General features: G+C 35.1%; 1 protein-coding gene across 1 annotated transcript; it reads left to right on the forward strand.

Annotated features, from left to right (window-relative positions):
* Positions 1-1,310: 1,310 nt before the first annotated feature.
* Smp_082800 (sly1-related) lies at positions 1,311-9,288 on the forward strand (the record flags this gene model as incomplete). Its single annotated transcript, XM_018795856.1, has 9 exons — positions 1,311-1,378; positions 1,422-1,510; positions 1,551-1,641; positions 1,680-1,890; positions 2,576-3,006; positions 4,580-4,926; positions 6,661-6,808; positions 7,922-8,205; positions 9,135-9,288. The coding sequence occupies exons 1-9, from the start codon at positions 1,328-1,330 to the stop codon at positions 9,286-9,288; spliced, it is 1,806 nt and encodes a 601-aa protein (XP_018650126.1). The 5' UTR covers positions 1,311-1,327.
* Positions 9,289-21,856: the final 12,568 nt, after the last annotated feature.

Here is a 21,856-nt window from a genome sequence, read left to right on the forward strand (position 1 = left end):
TAATAGTGAGGTGAGGTTAGACACAGGGTATTAGGGAATGATGGTAAATCAGTTGATGAGGTTGTGAGTCTCACCGACTGAGATGGTTGGGCCACGCATTACGCATCCCCAACCACCGATTGCCACTGCACGCAATGCTGACTAGTGTTGGAGATGGTTGGAAGAGAAATAGTGGCGGCCAAACCAAAACTTGGCATCAGTCCTTGAAGTCACTAACTTCTGGTCTGAGCCATGTTGGTAGATGTGTGTCGCATATATATCTGGTGCCTCCTTGTACCAATATTTGTGTTCAAATAAATGAATAAATGTAGGTAGATGCAGACTACTTGGTTGGGATCCGCTTAACTATTGTAACGAGTGGTTGGATACTGGGTGACATGGCTCAAAATCTATCATAATGCCGTAGGTGTACACACTCTGTCTTCGCTTAAACCGTGAGATTAAAATTACTTTATGCCCTTCTTTCTACGAACTAGTTCTTTCCTCCTGTATCATGTCCGTATATGCAATCTTTCTTTTATATATTACTACCATTGAAGTAACTGCTTTATGAATTTGGTGTTCATCTTGTTGTGCTAATGAGGTGTGACAACTTGGACCGATGTATATACGTGCCTGGTCCTACTTTGTATCTGACTGACTGATATCATTGTGTTTGTTGTACAATATGTGGTTTTGTAAATAATGTTTGTAACTCCATAAAAGAGACCAGTCAACCGCTTAGCAGCAGACATAGTGATCAATTAAAGTCATTAATTTTATGTCACTTTAAAATTGTTCAGTTTACACCATACTTTATCAAGTTGGAGAAACCTGTAGTGTGTAATGTCACTGCTGTTGCATATTTTATTCGTTTGGGTTATTCTCACAGAGGAAAAGCTTTCGTCTATGAACACGCTTTATTTTACTTGACTAATAACTAGTACGGTGATCAAAGGGTGATGCAGGGTATTGAATTGTTGCGATTTCTTTTAAAACTTAACTTCGTTATCATATTATCGTGACAATTACGAGACATTTTTTTTAAAAGAAACGTTATTAAGACTCAGCCGAAACACTAGCAACTGCACGATGCGTATTTGAAAGGTCATTCATAAATCAATCAATTCCAAACCTCGGTATTATGTTTGATTTTTGTCTTTTCCAGTCACTGTGTTTTTCTACACGTTTTATATTTTGGGGTTTCTGATGTTTTATATACCGTATAAAATTTACACCCAACAGATATTTTTTTTATCTGAAAATAGATTTTTGTGATTTTTCTTGCTGTGTTTGGATTACTAATTAATTGCGAAAAATTTTTGACTATTTAGAGGCATTAAAATGCATGCTCAATCTAAACGCCCCTTTGAATTCTTCAGACGGACCACAATGGAAAGTGAGCACTTAAAATTGCTCTAAACTCTTGAATATTCTTATAGATCTTGATATACGACCAACTGGGAAGAGATATCATCTCACCGTTATTAACAGTCAAGGATTTACGTATGCTTGGTGTGACACTACATTTGTAAGTGTTAATACTGAATGTATATAATCATGTTTGTCAGAATGTTGCATTCGCCACGTGAACAAATCCCAGATGTTCCCGCTGTTTATTTCGTTTATCCTTCCAAAGAAAATATCCACATTATATGCAAGGTTGGTATGATTTTATATTTAAGACTTATTGTCCAAAGGACTTTGAGGCAGGTAGATACGATTCGTATTACCTGAATTTTATCAGTCCAATATCACGCGAATACCTTGAGGAAATAGCTCAAACAGCATTATCTGAGAACTGTGTTCATCAAATCTCGAAAGTTTTTGATCAGTATACAAATTTTATTTGTTTGGAGGATGATTTGTTGACTCTTAGCTCACCCACTGATGGTCCTTCTTCCTTTTATGGTGAGTTTATTACCTCATATGTAACACATTGGTTCTTTATAAATCAGTTAACATATTCGTTTTATGTCCAGTATAAATTTATTTGAAATGACGGTCATTACGGGATAATGATTAATTACCTTCTGATTCTTGATTTTATACGTGATTTATTCATTTGTTAGTTGATGTGTAGCTTAGATCCAGACAATCTTAGTTAGATCTTTTGTGTGTAAGTAGTGTATTAAATTCCGTAAAATATATGCATACATCCAGTTTGCTAGCAGCTGTGTTGAAATCGATTTTGATTCTAATATTACGTACACCACAGTATTATTGTTATCTGCTTAATAAAAATCTCACCTTTTAAATATGACCAAAGTTTATGATTGCATTACTGCAACGGTAAGTCACACATCAACCAATGCAAGCAATCAAAATCGTGCATAGTTGTCAGTTTCTCCTTCCATAATATTGTTAGTATGAGCCCCCTTAGGCTTGAAAATATCCAGATAATCCTAAAAATGTTTTCATTGTAAGGTTATATTAACTATCTTGATAAAGTGTGGAGAAAGATGACTTACATTACCGTGTCTTGGAGCGATACACTTTTTACATTTTATTAAATTCCATAGATTGATTGATATTGCCTTCTTATTTGATATTTAGTCCTATTGTACTATCTATTATCTACCATTTCGTTTTACAGCCCTTAATCGTGCGAAAGCTACAGAAGTGGATATGGAAAATTTAATCCACTCGGTTGTTGATGGATTATTTTCAATTTTTGCAACACTTGGCTCAATACCTATTATACGTTGTCCTCGTGGCAATGCTTCTGAAATGGTAGCATGCCAGTTGGATTCTAAATTTCGTGATAGCCTTCGAGATTCTAGGAATTCACTTTTTATGAATAATACAGCACGCGGTTACGGTATCACTGCAAATGACGATTCGTCTGGAGAACGTCTGGGATTGAACTCTTCATCACCACTTAGTCTTTTAAACAGGAACTCTCAAATGAACTCACCACCAAACTTATTTCAGCGTCCACTTTTGATTATTTTAGATCGCAGTTTAGATTTGGCTTCTCCATTACACCACGAGTTGTCCTACCAAAGTTTAATCCATGATATCTTTGTAAGCCATGAATTATTTGATTTATGCTTGTCTCAAATCATGGACAGAGATAATTCATTGTACAATAATCAGTTATTTGAGTTATTTTTATTAGATACAGAATTATGTATACGTACTTCCTGTATTTAGAGGCATATTAAAGGAAGTTTATTGTAAAGTAGGTGACTGTAATTGTTTCCATTATGATAAATACTTTCACCTGAACTATCTGTATTGGGATTTCGTGGAATGGTTCATTTCCTAAACTGACCAAGTTCATACACTCTCTACACTATACAAGAGAAAGTGAAACCCAAACGCAGATGCCATTTTTTCCTAGAAAGTAATAGTAAAATCAACCGTGCTATATTTAACCATATAATTATTTCAAACAAAATATGTGTACCTGTTAAATTTTCGTATTTTCATTTACTCTACAAATATCTATTGTAGCTAGCGTACTGAAGTGGTCAGTCAGTCACAACGTAGAACTTCGTACGTATGTATATCAGTTCGAGTTGGTAGTTTATTGGGTTCTAAAGCAGTCAAGCAAATAATGTGTTTAAATTCTCTAACTTGATTTAGAAATCGTATGTATAATTGAGCCATTGATCCTAATCTTCTTTGGTCCGACGACCTGAATCCACAAACTAATATTCCCAACTCAAAAAACTTCATATTTTTATCCATTTGACCCATAAAATATAGGATGACAGTGTAAAAAAAAGTCTAATTTTACTGAGTAAATGCTTTAAGCAATATAACATTATAGAGTTGAGATCATGAGTCAATTGAAGCTAGACCACCATGGAAAACCTGGAAGCACTGGACGGCCGTTTCGTCCTATTATGGGACTCCTCAGCAGTGCGCATCCACGAACCCACTCTCGCGGGATTCGAACCCAGGACCTACCAGTTTCGAGCCGAAGCCCTTAACCGATAGACCACATTAGACTCAATAAAATATGAAGCAGACAATCACATTAAAGTGCTGAATACAAAAATATAATACCAATGAAAAGTGTCCAAACCGTCAACGCTAATATTGTAAATTTATTCTACTTAGTAATAACCTCATATGTATCCAAAAAAGCTTCCAGATCACTTATATGAGGAAAATATAACAAGGTTAGGGAACCCAACACAAAGGGTAGACAATTATCAATATAGTGTCATGCAAACTCAGGTTGTTATGCATCTTTTAATTTTTGCTATATAACAACTACTGTGATCAGCGAAATTCTCTTTGAACACATACCATACGAATTCTATCCTCTTTTTTCACTTGCACTACATGAGAGGTAGTTTGCACGTGTGTGACTCAAACAATTTAACTAACTTATAATTTACAATCATCAGAACCATTCGACTAATTTTTGTTAGCATTAAAATGCTTAATTTTAAGACGTTATGCTCTGGTTACCAACTTTACATCGACATCGCATATTTCTTTAAAAGCAATTTTTTACCGTATAGAAAACTGTCCTAGCTCATTGGTTTAAATCAGTTATAATAAGTGGTTAACTGCACTCAGTTTACCTGATTTATATTTAAATTGCATCTAATCTCCATGGTTTATTTTTTATTTCTTAAAGAATATTCGTCTGAATCGTGTTCATGTGAATTTAGATTTGGCTAAACCTATTTCAGATGATGAAAAATCCAGGATACCAGAAAATAATAGTAAAAAATCAAATTCCAAGACAGTTGAATATGATTTAACAGGATCATGCGATCGTATATGGAGAGATTTTAGAGGTGCTGCATTTTCTGATGTTGCAGAAGCTATACATGAAGAAGTCACAATACTAAAAGATTATGATAGACGTATGAGTGAATTGAAATCATCACTTGGTGGTTCAACAGATATAAATATACTAGCGAATTCATCAACAATGACGTTTCTAGATGATAGTACAGCTAAATTAACAAATGCTATCAAGTTGGTTACCTTCTTTGAAATACTAAATATCTACTTGTTCTAATCCTGTTTGTTTTCTACTGTTTTAAGTAGTCAAGTACCTCCTAGATTAAAAGCTTGTGCGATATGTCTTTGGCTTATATACCCAAATCATTTCACTCAACTTTTTTGTATATGCAAACATAATTTGAAAACTCAGTTACTACTCATTTCAAAAACCTGAACGGATGGTTTATCTGCAGTTCTAAGTAAAGTTAAACAGTAACAAGCAATAAACTAAGTCTCTCATTTGCATTATTTGATTAGTGATGAAATTTTTATTCATTAAAATTGAATTGAGCTATTCAAGGTTAAACTTACTTGTTAAGTGACAAAAAGTTGACTAATGGATTTAATCAGCCTAACTAATCATGGAACAAAAACAAAACGATTTGCTCAATACTTTTCTTGAATTCTAATAATGTTACAGATTTCAATGTGTTGGAAAATAATACTTAGTTCCTATCACTCAAATGTTTCCAATAGTTTTATGCATGTACATTGACAACTGTCTATGTATTTGTATTTATTATTAGCTGAATTCACGAGTCGATTTGAGCTAGACCACCATTAAAAACTGGGTGGTCGTTTCGCCCTAGGATGGGACTCCTCAGCAGTACACATCTTTTGCTTATTTGTTAGGCTGTTTTCTTTAGATCAATTCATAAAATAATTACCCGGTGTTTGATCAGCATAAATCAATAATTTCACCCTATTAGTGTTTAACTATTATTATGTCCTCTTGAAAAAGGAATACATGATCTGTTGAAATTCCTGGGCTAATTAACATTTATTATTACATTTAAAAAGATAATAAGTTGTTAGTTATGTTTACTTACAACTTAACGTTCCGATAAAATAGGATTGTGGTGGTGTGAAGGATGCATTTCGTTGATACATCTGCCACAGAACTGTTGTTGTAACGACTTGGCACGATAAACTTCCCTTTCAACAGTAATAAAAAAGTATGAACAAATAACTTCATCTCTTAGTCCTTTAATCTAATATTGTGTTATATCCCGATAAGAATAATAAATGGTAACTTTTGGGATCTAATAATGGACCAATGCTATGCATATATTTTTATCGTATAGTTGTTAAATAACTAAACTATTCATATTCATATCCCCCATACTATGACCTTTATTTTGACCTATGAACTATTATTATACGATTTACCATTCTTGAGTTATGCCCTGCCTATCAATTACGATCTCCCGAATTCACAGCCACTTTTGGCTAGATCTTATACAAATGTTATTTTCTATTTTATGGTACGATGTGGTCTGTCCGGCTTGTATATAAACCCAGTATGTTTGAAATATATGATTCATATCGCGGAGGCTGAGATTTGTGTTCTGGAATTAACAGACTGGGGAAAGGACCGGTCGGGACTCCAGAGTGTTCGTTCACGTGTATGTTCGTTTGTTGGTCGTATAAGTCCGTGTGTCTAAATCTTGGCAATCGTATTCGCGGTAATCGTATAAGCTAAGGACATAACAGTAAGAGTAACCGAATTTAATGAATTGGTAACACTTAGTAATAAATACAGTTTGTCAATAGCAAACTCAATTATTCTAATATTTTCATTAGGCCGTGTAATTGGGATTAAGATAGTTTCATTGCATCCGAAATATTTCTTACTTTCCCCAATAATTCCTTTTATTTAAATGTTGTTCTTACTATCTTGTTTTTCAATTTTATTGATTTTCTTAGTTCTTTACCCCAATTAATGGAACGTAAACGATGTCTTGATATGCACACAAATATTGCAACTTGTCTAGCTAATGTAATCAAAGATAGGCAGATACATTCTTTCGCTGAAGAAGAAGATCATATTCTTGCTAAAAACAGTCCATCCACGGTATGTTTTATGCATTCAATTGTGTTACTAAAACAGTAGTTTTGTATCTGTATCTGTTATTCCTTAAATAATACTATTAATGTGTTCATTGATGTTTAACAGCTAGTGCAATGGACACTTTCCTGGATATGAGACGATTTGTCAGGCTACGGCAAGTTATTTTGTCCTCAAAAACCAATTATTCGGCACCAAATATTTTGATTAAATTGCACTTTATCAAAAGGGTCAAGTGTAAATTTATTTAATGGATCTATACGGCTTTAGTGATGCTGTTCGTAAAGGAGTACAAAATTCTCTCTTCCAATTATTACCAAAACGTAAATTGTATCAATATATTTCCCGAGTTTGATAATCATCCCATTTGAATGATAAATCAAACATCTTTGAAGCTAGTTAAAGGGTCTACAGACAAACTTTTCGTGCTTATAGTCGAATTCTGGAACATTTATCTACTTACTGACATTAATTTATCTGTATTCCATCCAGGTTTGACGTTTTTGATTGGAATTGTCCGCTATCAGTATCAATACTTAATACTATACCAGCTAGCCAAACCAATTTTGTTATTATCGCTATTTTTACATCCTCATTATTTCATCATTTAAGTATCTCTTTATCTTCAGTCTATAGCTTTGTGGAAATTGTTGAATGTTATCGGGAACACAAATCTACGTAGGTTAGACAACCATTAGAACTATAGACCACTGGATCTTTGTTTCGTTCTAACATGGGGCTTCCGAGGTTTTGTTGAGGTCTTGTGACCAGTAATTTTCAAATGTGTAGAGTGTGAGGCAGTTACCTATCGAAAATATTGCGAATCAATTAAAGTTAGACATGTTAACCTTCGGAATCTTATTCACAAGTCTAAAGGTTAAACATTCGCAGAGAGAAAAATGTCCCCGATCCAATCGCTGAAGGAGTCTTGGGTACACGTTGCTGATGAGTCCAATGCTAAGATGAAACTGCTGTCCAGTGTTTCTTGGTTTTCTATAGTTGTCTAACTTAGGTTGGTTTCCAATCGCAATTTTTTTGTTTATTGCTTCGAATGTAAATTTTAATTACTGATCAGTGCGTTAATTATCCATTCACTACTTTTTCCAACATTTTTAAAAGGAACAAAGTTTAACCGAGCTAATTAGTAATCCATCAATTGGTACACCTGAAGATAAATTACGCTTGCTTATTATTGCTGCTTTAGCGGGTACCAGTAGAACTGGTACAACCACTGGTAATACATCAAGTAGTGGATCTGGAAGTGCATTAAATAATTTTAATTCAAATACTAGTGGCATTGACTTTTGTTTATCCGATACAGAAGTTGATCGTTTGAAAGCACTCTTACAAAACTCCTATCCTAATCTCGATATGAGTCCTGTGAATTATATTCAACACTTTAGGTAGGTTTTTTTGTAGGACTATTCGTGTTCGATTTGTTACAATGATTTTTTAACAAGGATATTAGTAATGTTAAATATGGGGATATTATGTTGAATTGATTAAACTGACCTGTTTTTTTTCGAAATTGTATATGAAAATGATAATTAGTACAGAGGCCTATAAATTGTTTGTATACATAATTCATTTTATCTTACATCATTCCCTCTTTTGAAGACTTTCAAACTTACAATTAACCATATATATGCTGAAATTAAAGTACGGTTGTAGGTAAACTTACAATATGATGTCATTTCCAGAAATCATACGTGGTTTATATGCAAGCGAACCGGACCACATCATACCATAAATGTGTTATATCTTTTGGCCTGCGTGCCCTGCGAATGTATAACGTGACGATGTAGTGAATTATCGATCGAACCAATAACACACGAAACCCGTACGAGCAGTCCAGAGTTCTTATCGGTCCTGCTTCCTGTCTAGCCCAGCCAGTTAAGTCCAGAACACCAATCTCAGCCTCTGTGGCATGAATCATTTATTTCAAACATACTGGGTTTATATACCAACCAGACAGACCACATCATACCATAAAATAGGAAACAACATTTGTACAAGATTTAACCAAATGTGGCTGTGAATGTGGGATCGTGACAAATATTAATTTAATGATTTTATTTGAAAATTAATTTAATCATGGACATAATTATAAGCGTTATTCATAGTACATTTTCCTGAAAAGATAAACATCAGCATACGAGTTGCTATTATTTGATTGAATGATCAGTATTTAGTATCAGGTCAAAAGTTACGCCTATCTTAAATAATTCCCTAATATTTCGTCTTAACTGAATTTTCTCTGATAATATTTATTTTGGGTCTTTTAAGCAAATTCTATTCTGTAATTAATTTACTTTAAATTGATAATAAATAGGAGAATTCCAAAAGCTGGTCAACTGACTGATAATATAATGGAAAATATTAAAGGAGCTGGCAGTCGAAGTGTGCTTAATAAAATTGTTTCACATGGTTCAGCTATATTGCTAACTGGGATGAGACATTTGATTGGTCAGAAATCTGTAAGTTGAATATTTGTAGTCTATGTTTACTGCAGTTTTTGTTAATTTTCAGTAGGTTATCATCATAAACTGACATCGACTAATTAATTCGATTGGTGTTCACTTAACCTTGATAAAATGCTTCTTGGTTTAATAGTCTCTTTTTAATAAAGTTTCTTAGTTTATTATATTTATCCCTTGTTCCCTCTGCGCGATTATTGTAATCAATGGTTAAAGATTTCGAGTGGCATGGCTCAGTCATTCAAAACAGCTCAGGTGCATTTACTCCTTCTGCCGAAATCTCTGCACTCTTCCTTCTTTTTTTCTATACCTAATCTTTCCTACGACTACTGATACTGTTACTACCTCTACTATTCTTAGATTTTTAATGTTAATTTATCTTGCTGTTCTAATGTAATCTGGCAACTTGAGCCGATTCATAGATGTCTTTGCATATAACTGGCTAACTGACTATACTTTATTGATAGTTATAAATAATTTACTTCAAATGTTCTACTCCTTTCAATAGAAAGACATTTTTCCCAGTCAAAAGTTCTTGTCGGTTCCATCCACTAATAAATTAATTCCATATTTCTGTGTGTTAGTGTCGATAGCCCACTCTCATACTTTTAAACCAGACTTACCGTTTAAGAATGCGCGAGTACCATCAAGTTAGTCATGCTAAAACTAGTAGTGTTGTTTAGCTTTGTAACTCTAATAGTTGTAAGTTATGTTCATTGGTTTATACCCAATCCATGTTACATATTTCTGTAGAAAATCCCTCAAAATTGTGTTTATTATTAATATCCGTTAAATTCTCTTATCTTCTATCTAGTCGTAAGTCAAAAACCTCTCCCAACTTTTCTATTTTCTAGTATGGTTAACTTTTCAATTGTTTTAAACAGCAATTTTATATACCAATTAGTTATACAATAATTTTTATTCCAGTGATGTTTTTCAAGGCAATATGTAAAGATCAGTCATCTCTATAACTCTGTAGTGTCACATGTCAGTTAAAGTGCTGTTGATAGTGGTTATGTTCTCTATGTAATGTTTGCAGTATATATCCATACCTTTTATTTCTCTTCATGCTGTCCTTCATGCAAATTGTAGCAATATTAGACTGGAATTATTGATCTACATTTTGTTCTAACAAATTTAGTGACTTAAAATGTTCAGTTATTTTTTAACTGCTCTATTTTAACGGAATTGCGTATGAAGATTGATTCGCTTCTTAGTTTCTGTGTTCAAATGTTTATATACATATATGGGTCAAGTTATTTTTTAACTTATTTTCAGTACCTCCCGTTTACTCGCATCGTATCTCAGTTAATGGAAAATAAAAGTGGTTCTGAATTTGAAGACTATCGCTATTTTGACCCGAAATTGTACAGGCGTCAAGATACGTAAGTTGATTCGATTCATGTTCATCAGTTTTTTCTCTCGTTTGAATTACCTGGTGCATACCCAAGTTTTTTAACCTTGAGAGCTACACTTCTTTCAGTGGTCTGCATAAGATCATGCTTTCGTTTACTGTCGTGCACTTCTGTTTGAAAAATTAGCCCTCTGATGATAATAACGCTTTAAGGGAAAGACGTTAATATAAACTGATATCGTCTGTAGAGATTCAGTTTATTACTTAACAAAAATTATTTTCAGTCTACAACCTTACATGTGTTTATGTTACACATGTGACAGCAGAGTCGTAATTGAATGTTCTAGACATCCCTATTTTAAATATCGACAGTTGAGTAGTAAACGAATAATGCAATAGAAATTGTTTAATTACGTACTCGTGCTGCACTTCTAATTTATGTTGTTCACAAATTTTCTGGTACGCATTCAGAGCAGATTTAAGTTTGATGAGTTTTATACATCCTTTTAAAGAATATATATACATATTTATAATTTGGACAATGATCTTTTTTTATTCAAAACTTTTCGTGATTATCGCTTTGTTTGTACTTTGTAAAATGATCATAATGAAAATGATTCATTTATTTGACTATTTCTTTTTTGTCGAACAGACAATTAATAAAGTACCGATACACCAAACTTGATCAGAACTTAAGTATTATTATTTTGAAGATGTTTCTATGAATAAGTGAATAATCATATATTGAAACAGAAATGTTTAGCATAAGGACAGCTCAAAAATAAACTGTATTATGTTTCAATTTTGTCAGAAGTAACAGACTGCGTCGGCGACTAAACTAACTCAAATAGTTTTCTTGGAGTGATACTTGCCAACTATTGATCGCCAACTACAGTTGATTATTGAATAGCGCAGATAGCGAAGTTACAAGCGCACCAAGCGAATTTGAACAGAAAGGTAATCCGCGCCAGCAAGCAAGTACGAAGGCGTATTCTAAGCCGAATCTGATCGTTTCAATTATTGAGATTCAAGAATGCATACATATGTATATATGGGAAAGTGATATTTAAACACATAAACATTGGTACAAGAGGGCACCAAATACATGTGCCCCACACAGTTATCATTGATTTATGTGAAGGCTGTGATATTATCCGGGTGCCCAAACCAAAGCAGGTAGTTTTCTTAGAGGGCCACACTCCGAGCCTTTGACCTAAAGGTATGATCCACAAGGCAGTGCAGCAACATAAGGAGATGCAGTCCCATGGTATACGGTGACCAACACTAGGTTCACATGCCTTTTGTTCCTTCAGGATCATGAAGCCTGTGTGCACTATTGGTTTGGAATCAGGGTTTTCCAACTCCCCAAGTTGGATCCTGTGTCCACCGATTCGGGTAAAGTACTGGACATTCACTTTTCGTCCTCTCAATTTCATAAACAACATTTCCACCATGAGAAGATAGTAAGTAGGACGTTCTTGGCGGTGTTCGTACGCACGTGGCCATGTGAGAGCATTTTTAGAGGGAGATCTGACTATCCCCACCCACGTCCATACCAGGGCATTTGGGGTCGAAAAAAGATATGTGCGTAGGCTGTCACATATGATCAAGCATACGCGTTTATTCAGACACGATAGTGATCATAATAATACAAAGAAATAGACAAATTGTTACTGTTCCAACAACACTGTTGCTAAGTTTATTGAAGGGCTTGACAGAATTAACCGTAAACAATCTTAATTTTAGAAGAGGTGTTGTAATAGTAATCTCCCCAAGTTAAAATCTCCAAATATATTGTGTCTATCTCTTTGAAAAAACATTGAGGTATGTAACCCCAAGAAAAACACTGAACGTTGAGAATTAAATTCCAAGAATTAATTTTACTACCTATTTTGTTTAAATAAAAGCATACAATGTCTGGAATTGTGAGCGATGAAGTGCTATGAACAAACACTGCTAGTTTTTAATTGGTCACTCACTGATCTGAGTTGCAAATTCCCAAATGATTACTATCGTTAGATAAGTGTTTGCTAAAGAACATGAGTAAATAAACTTAAATCACTTCATAAAGATTTTTTTGTGTTTTTATTTGTCTCAGTAATATGCCTCGTGTCAAACAACCTTTCGATGAAGCTTTTGTCTTTGTCGTTGGTGGTGGAAGTTATGTTGAGTACCAAAATCTGTTAGATTGGGTTAAATCAACTTCTTCCACTACATCTGGCACATCTAATGCTTCGTCAACATCCTTAACAAATTCTGTTAACGGAATAAACAGTCGTTCTGGCCCAGGAGGTCATGACTCATCCGGTGCTCCTAATATCGGTACAGCTTATTCGAAACATATTACTTATGGCTGTAGTGATCTCGTTAGTCCGAGTGAATTTTTATTAGAAGTAAGTTCTGTTTGGGTATAATTGTCGTAATCTTCTGGATTGTTTCTCGATTTTTGCTAAAGTCCGTTTGTCTATGGACGCAGGTTAATTAAATAAAAAATTACACAGATTACCTGCATCTATGAAGCTTTCTCGAATTTTACTTTTTCTTACGTTATTCAAAGGTCAACTAGCATATAGTAGTTTCCTTTATATATTGATAAAGTTTACGCATATATAGTTTGTAAGTAATATGTATCTATCATAGCCTCGCGGTGGTTTCCTTCACTAGTTTCAAAATTATGAGGGCTCTTTAAAAAATGCACTGTTTTAATTTCTGATTACACTGAACCTTTCGTCTAATTTCCAAAATAGCGGTGTTGAAAAACTCTCGAAAATCTAACTACTAAATTATAATCAATTTATATTACTTAATGTTGTAGTGTAATCAGAAAACATTGTTTCCTAAATTGATTCTATTTATTTATAAATCTTTTCAATCATTGAAGTTTAAGGTTGTAATCCAAAAGTATCAAAGTTTTATATTTATAGTCTGTTCCTCTTTGAAACCATCTGGACCAAATGTAAATGGCACTATAGTGTATTCTTGTAAACAATTTGCTAGATTGAATTTGTCAACTTATGATACGTCCTAACAAATAATCTCCTTGTTTTTATCTTGGTTTCAGTTGGGGAAACTTGGGAAGGAGTTGTAACTTTACATTTATCAACAATTCTGATCGTCCGACTAAAGATGTTCAGTTACCTCTTAAATACAATGGTTGTTTTGGATTTTATATGCTCTGTAAATTTCTTCTTCTGTGATGATATTTCTTCTAGTATTTGGTCTGTCAGTTATCCTAAACGTTCATTTACACCAAACTTGATTTTTTTTGTACTTCTTGTTACATATTTATATCTCTTATTGAAATTTTTTCTGATATATCTATGTTGAAATCTTTCGAATGTATTCTAATTTGTATCCATATTTTAGATTATTTACGACGTAATTATATTGTTCATTGAAAATTGTTATGTTTGGAAATATAAATTTTCTGTGATTTAAGATAATTTTGTTTATTGTTTCATGAAGGTACTAATTTTTATACGTGTTGAAATATGTTTTGTAAGCCGTGTATCTTAAGATATTTACCTTATTCATAGTTGAGATCCACACGGGTTACTGGGATTTCCCACTACTCTAAGTTCCTTTTTGTTAAGTAAATGTTATCAGTTAATGAAGTTCGATATTTCGATTTCCTTTGCGAAAATATTCACGTGAACTAATTTGCACTTTAACCCATATATCGCCCAAAGTGCTTAGGATTATGGTTTTAACAAGCGCGTAAAAATGAACATGTCTATCATGCCAACCACCATTTATAATTGCATTTTTAAATAAAATTATTGCACGGTATAAATTTCATCTAGTAAGCCATCATTTCCGCTTAAGGCTAAGCCATACTAGACAATGATACCTGTTTGAGCGTGTGGACACTAAATAGATTAAAGGTGGGAAACATAGTAACGATGTCCAGCTGATTGTTTGTGACAAAAATAGGTCTTTTGTACTTCAATTATCTACTATCAAGCTTCCGACATCCACTAGTTTAAAGGATATTTTTGTCCTAATTTTTACTTAAACTGATGTCTGTTAATGTCTGGAGTCAACTCATCCCAATGTTTAGGACCAGACGAAATGCCAAACCTCCTTTTTAAGAAATTTACTGACTTTCTTTGTCATCCATTCACAACCGTCTTTAACGAATCCTTCTCAACTAATTTTATACCGGAAATGTGGAGAAAGGTAAAGATAATCACAATGCCAAAGGAAGTCACTGGCGATAAGAATTCTAAATTAGATCGGTAACTTTTCTTCTTCTTAAAGCAATGAGAAAACTATTGTCACTCTCACTTCAACATGAATTAAAAGAGCATATTGACGCACACTGGTTTGCTTACAAATGCAAAAGTATATAAGATTTCGTTGTTATTCTGCGTCATAATATGGTGTTCAATTTGGAAAAGGTTAAGAATTACGTTCGATGCGCAATTCAGTATTAAAATTCTGCCTTCGACTCTTTTTCAAGACCATTATTGCTAAGCAAGTCTACCAGCATCAACACTGACAACTGAATGCCAGACTGGCTGTGTTCTTGCCTCTCTCAAAGAGCGGATTTTACTGTACTTGGATGAAACTTTCCGACGTTTTCACTAAGTCAAGGTGTGGCACACGGAGCTGTTCTTTTCCTTTTTTATCCACTTCTCTTCATGATCTGTCGTAAAGAACATTTACTTTATACGTTCTTGCCCGTAATATGTTTGTTAGTGCAAACGCACGCTTGACGAGCAGGAAGTACTAACTCAAATTGGTTTATCTTTTTGCTGTGTCATTACGCAAAAATACCATTATTGATCATAGTAATCTTTTATTCGATAGATTACTCTTCATTTAGGCTTTATTAAAAATATCGTCAACTGTGATTCTGCATAAACTTAGTGTTCGATTTTTACAGGTCTTTACGTTGAGAGACCATTCTTAGTATATTTCAAGTAAATTCGTTTCCTACATTTTGAATACATCGTATTTTTCTCAGAATTATAAACTTCTTTCCCGATTTCCTTATTAATTTACATTTCGCCGTGGTCCCTAAGGAGTACATGTAAGCGATCTTGCTGCTACTGTTGCTGTCAGCTGTGGTACTTAGTGTGACAAATGTTAAAGGTGGTTTCTGTAGGCGTACACAGACGTTACAGCGACTGTATTCAGCACACTCAGTGGATTAGTTCGCAAGCAGCCGTGTAACCCCAGCATAATAGATGCTCTGAAAATGCTGAGTAATATATTCAGTCTCTTTACGGGTTTGAGAAGAGTATTTTCATCAGCCTTTAAAAAGCAGTCCCGAGATGGATAGACAAACAACAACTCTCAGTAAGAGGTAGAGCAGGGTTTTCGACAACATCAGGAACCAACATCACATATGATATGATGAAACGTAGCGCCACTATCACGTCGAAAGTGTTATACTGCATCATAAAATTTTTTAAACCCCCAGCAAACCTGCCACAAATGCAACTATGGTCCTCAAAACTCCTGCTGCAAGGGACTGGACTACTGTCAACAGGGCCGTACAATCTACTCCCTAGATTGTCTAACGGCCAACAAAAGAAACAGGAATTCGAACCGCAGCACGATTGTCAGGAACAAGCGACCCTGACCTTAAACCTCGGAAACGGGTCAAAGTTTGCGAACCTTGAGGAACTGCTATTATTGTTCCCTCAGTCTGCGGGACAAAACTGTGAGGTGATCTGAAAGATTGACGCAGAAGGCTCAAAGTTTCCGAAATTGAACGACTATCATTCACCCAACCTACTCGAATAAAGAACATCAAACCTTCAAGTCATACAAGATGTTATTAGAACTGAGAAAAATTGACTGAATGCAAACTGGTATATTTAATGTTAATAATTTCACTTTTTGAATGCACGTGTTTTGCTTAACCTTTGAACTTGTTCGTTCACAACGTTGACTTCGGACATTTTGGTTTCACTCTGCTCTCCGTTTGTTATTGTGGAAGCTTTCCTTCGAGGACCTTAAAATTAGAGGTTTATCTTGTTATTGTGATGATTATTATTAAAACGTTATATTTAGCTTGATTATTAGTAATTTACGAAAACATTTGTGTACCTGAATTGAAATTTGGTTCTAGTGTTATTCGGGTTCGGAATTTACGAGTGTATCAACCAACCGTGCTTCAATAACGGACTACACTGAAATTAGAATGTAATAAAATATGTATTTACAATGTTTTTACTGGCTAGTCACTCTCTGACTGGGGGTGAGAATGATATGCCATACCCTGAGCAAATCTCAGCTGGAGTATCCTCAAAAGAATCTCGCAACTCGTTAATACACGGATAAAATATAATTGTGCAGCATGTAACAGAAAATGTTAACCCTGATTACGCAGACTGCGACATTGTGGAGTGAAAGTTGTTAAAGAGTTCTTCGGAAATTAACAACATATCGACTCAACAAGTCGTATGATTTGCAAAAATGAGCGCAACTTCTAAATCCTGGCTAGTGAAGATAGCCTTCTTTTCTCACAAAATGGCGGCTGCTCTTATTTTTGAAGTGTTTCGTGACAATGGACAACTGACAGCAGTTCATTTTCATCCGGACAGGATACATGACGCAAGATTTAAGCATTAAAGTTAATTGGAAATGACTATTATACTTGTGAACCAGTAATGACATCGGTAATACGTGGAAGGGTTAAAGACTATCAAACGGGAAAACTCTGTTCAGGTAGTTAGCCTGTGCATTCACATGAGGTCCATCTAAACAAACACAGAGAGGGCGCTCACTTGTTTCAATTCGAAAGAATCAACTTTTCTTTTGCGAACTCTGTGAGTTACTTACCTACTTACTTACTTACTTACTTACGCCTTTTACTCCCAATGGAGTATAGGTCACCGACCAGCATTCTCCAACCCACTCTGTCCTGAGCCTTCTTTTGTAGTTCTATCCAACGTTTGTTCATTCTTCACATGTCTGTTTCCATTTCTCGGCGTAATGTGTTATTTAGTCTTCCTCTTCTCCTTTGACCTTTAGGATTCCATGTGAGGGCTTGCCTTGTGATGCAATTGGGTGATTTCCTCAATGTGTGCCCTATCTACTTCCAGCGCCCCTTCCTGATTTCTTCTTTCGCTGGAATCTGGTTTGTTCTCTCCCACAGTAACTTGTTGCTGATAGTGTCTGGCCATCGGATCCGAAGTATCTTGCGTAGACAACTGTTGATAAACACTTGTATCTTCTGGATAATGGCTTCCGTAGTTCTCCACGTCTCCGCCCCATACAGTAGAACTGTCTTGACATTTGTATTGAAAATTCTAACCTTGGTGTTGGTTGACAATTGTTTTGAGTTCCAGATGTTCTTCAGTTGCAGATATGCTGCTCTTGCTTTGCCGATCCTCGCCCTCACATCTGCATCTGATCCACCGTGTTCATCAATGATGCTGCCCAGGTATGTAGAGGTTTCCACATCCTCCAAAGCTTCTCCATCAAGTGTAAATGGATTGGTGCATGTTTTATTGTATCGGAGAGTCTTGATTTTCCCTTTGTGCATATTGAGACCTACTGCTGCTGAGGCTGCTTCTACACTGGTCGTTTTCTCCTGCATTTGTTGTTGCGTTTGTGATATAAGAGCCAGATCATCCGCGAAGTCTAGATCGTTCAGCTGCATCCTACCTGTCCACTGAATCCTGTACTTTCTTCCAGATGTTGACGTCTTCATGATCCAGTCGATCACCAGGAGAAAGAGAAAGGGTGAGAGTAAGCAACCTTGCCTAACACCGGTCTTTACCTCGAATGAGTCGGTAAGTTGTCCTCCACGAATGATTTGACAGTTTAGTCCACCATAGGAGTTTCGTATGATATTGAATATGTTCTCAGGCACGCCGTAGTGTCGAAGAAGCCTCCATAGTGTTGCCCTGTCCACGCTATCAAATGCCTTCTCGTAGTCAATGAAGTTGATGCAGAATGAAGAATTCCATTCAACTGATTGTTCCACAATGATCCGTAGAGTTGCGATTTGGAACTCTGTGAGTTGCTTAAACTAAAATATGGTAATAATATTCATTTATAGAGAATATCTGAAACTTGAGGGTTTTAAATCACTGGCGATATCCGGAATGTCTTTGTTTCATAATGGCAGAAAAATTGTAGTGAATGGAATGGATATGGGTTCCTGAGGAATAACAAATTATCATCTCGAAAAATCTGTACGGTGTTCCTTGAGATAATCCCACACCTATAGCAAAGTGTGTCAATCTTGTGGTGGAGGTATTTTCCCATTCTGTTTGTCTCTGATACAGGTAAATTACAGTCATCAGTGGTAGCCGTTAAAATAGTCAAGGAAATAATGTATATGGGCGACAATAGAAAACAGGCGATAATATCAGATAGTCGAAAAATCTGTCTTTTTTATGAGAATTTTATTCCGTTGTGAAGCTCTTATTAGCAAGCGAAACCTGGAGTTTCCTAGTTGATGGATCCAAACGGCCCGACAAACATCGATGGCGATGACACAGAAATGACGAAACCGTTTTTTTCAAAGATTTCGAACTTCACGCACAAATAAGATAAACGGGCACTTCACTTAATATTGAACAACTGTCTCAGAAGTAAATCTAAGAGCTGGAAAAATGAATAGAAAAACTTTAGCTTTTAAACAAGAATACTCTCTTTGTGCTGAATATAGTTCATTCTGATATACCGAGAGGAGCTGATTCAATCATAGCAACATCGCAAAATATAATGAACTCACACTCGCTAGGTCAAAGCATTATCCAAGCTTATGCAAATCTGATGTATATCTGATGTTCGTATGATTTAATAATTGTTTTGTACTAGATGAGTGCTTGATTTTGAATTCTCAATACAATACGTTCGTTTTTGTTCACCTAGATTTATTCGGCATACATTACACTGTTTCGGGGATTGCTAGTTCGTATAATTAGTTAAAACACTTTTAAAAAGCACAGTATACTTTGACATTTTTTTTAAAGGAGGCTGACCTAGTCGAACTTGATGCTACCGACCAATGACATTTCTCATAATAGCCTCAAACGTTATGGAATGCTTGACATGCGATGGTTTACATGACAACCCGTACAAATGCCTCATATTCTTTCCAATTTATAATAACCACCTTTCACAGCAAGTATCGTATTGTTTATTACATTTCGCTTTCGATATGAAACTCTGGAGAAATTTTTGCAATAAAGATGACAAGCTGTTAGGCAAGCGAATAGGATTTGATAGGACTTCAAAGTTGATCAGATAACAATAGAAGGATTTAAATACTTCAAAGTACTTATCAGTCCAACTTGGACATCTTACAAACTATAAGCCCACATAAATCCCCCGTCTTGAGTTAGAAAAGGTCCAAGACTGTTGATTCTCTATGATCTGAAGTCTTATACTGACTGCGACAATGATGCCTTTCTTGAGTAGACTTTGTACTGATAAATTTTAAACGTAAATTTGGCCATTTTAACGGCAGAACTCTCCAATTATTTCCCGAAGGTTCAAAAAGACCTAATCAATAGTTTGGAAATATAGTGTTTACTGCATCAGTCCAAAAGGATAAGAATAAATTGGAACGTATCCGAGAAATAGTGAAGATACCACCAGTATTGTAGTTTGACAACGCTTTACGAGTAACACCTTCTATAAGCAAATCGCGTCCACCTAGTAAAATCAAAAGTCAGAAGCGAGGAGGTTGGAAGATATATTTGGTGGGTTATCAATATATTGAGAAGTGACTGATCTAATCTGGCTTATGATCGCAGATGTTTCTCACGCCGTTCTAAAACGTGATCTCGTACGGATGCATGAGCGAACGCCTTCAGCTAAACGAGTCCACTAAAACTATTGTGGTCAGCATCAAATGTCGAACACTTACAGTGACATTGATTTTAGGGATTTATTTCCAGCTACAATAGGTTCGAGGGCTCAAATCCAATCTTCATGAAAAGCGCCTCAGATCACTGAGTCTTTTGTCATCAGAGTATGGATATCTCAATAGGCGAACTTCCAATGACTTATTAAATTCTAAATACTTAAAACATCCCCCGAACCACCTACGTAGGCTCAGTCCCAAAATAAAGACATAGCAGAATAGCTGTCGGTACATGTTTTACCATCTATGAGTAGTCGTTAAATACACCAAAGTTCCTGCTTGAATATATTTGCTTACTTGTTGTTGCTAGATACGGAGGTTCGTTAAACGGAAGCTTTTACTCTTCCATTGTCAACCATTTGAATCACATTGGAACCGTGAGTGGCGAACTAACGAGCCTAATTTAAATTCAGATGGCCTTGAAACTCTGAGTGTTGTCACTTTGATTCGCATGCATGATATGGGTTCCTCATCATTGCCTTCCGCGTTTGCCTCCAGGATTTACATTTTTGCAGTGGGTTGCTTACGGTCTACATGAAAAAACAATGAATTCGGTTTTAATTTTTTTTTCTCTAACAATTAGTATGACATCTTATAAGATATATATTTCACTTTTTTAGCAAGACTATTGTTTTTAGATAAGCTGATCAGATTTAAGTTGGCGGGTTTGTGAATTAGAAGCGTTATTCATTTATTCATATTTCTATTCATGTATTATAACTTATGCGGTTTCGTAATGTATATCCGGTAATACTATAATCTATGAGTGACCTTTGCACGACCATAAAGTGCCCTTGAGAGTGTCCACCTAACAACTAAGACCAAATGAAGATTATAAACCTGTATGAGATATTAGAATTATGATTTACAGCTGACAGGGTCAGGAACACGATGTAGAGTTATCATCACGAACTGGTATCAGCTATAATGCCAAAACGATATTTTGCTAAATAAATGAATGGATTTCGCGCTAAAATGCAGGAACTATTATTTTGCTTGATTGGTCCTTCCATAAATTATAGTCTCGCTAAAATCCATCTCCATTTACAATTACGTCGGCATATTGTATGTTTTTGTTGAGTACTAAATTGTGAACCAGCATGTGTTAGTTGATGGCGAATTCTTAAGTTTTAGACAACGTTTACAACCTGGCTTTTTGGGTTTCACGTTGGTAGAATATAGTTACTGAAACACTTAGTAGATAAGATGTTGTTGCATTTTCTTACTTGAAACATACCTATGGGTATACTGAACTCTTATTTTCATATTATTTGTTCAATGATACGTAATATATTTTCACACTAATGTGCTGGATCTCCATCGCCCGATCAACTGCTTAGTTCATTGTGCTCTATAGTTCATTCTTGCTATTGTCATCGTGAAAC

This window comes from Schistosoma mansoni, chromosome 2, assembly GCF_000237925.1.
Source record: "Schistosoma mansoni strain Puerto Rico chromosome 2, complete genome".
NCBI classification, from domain to species: domain Eukaryota; kingdom Metazoa; phylum Platyhelminthes; class Trematoda; order Strigeidida; family Schistosomatidae; genus Schistosoma; species Schistosoma mansoni.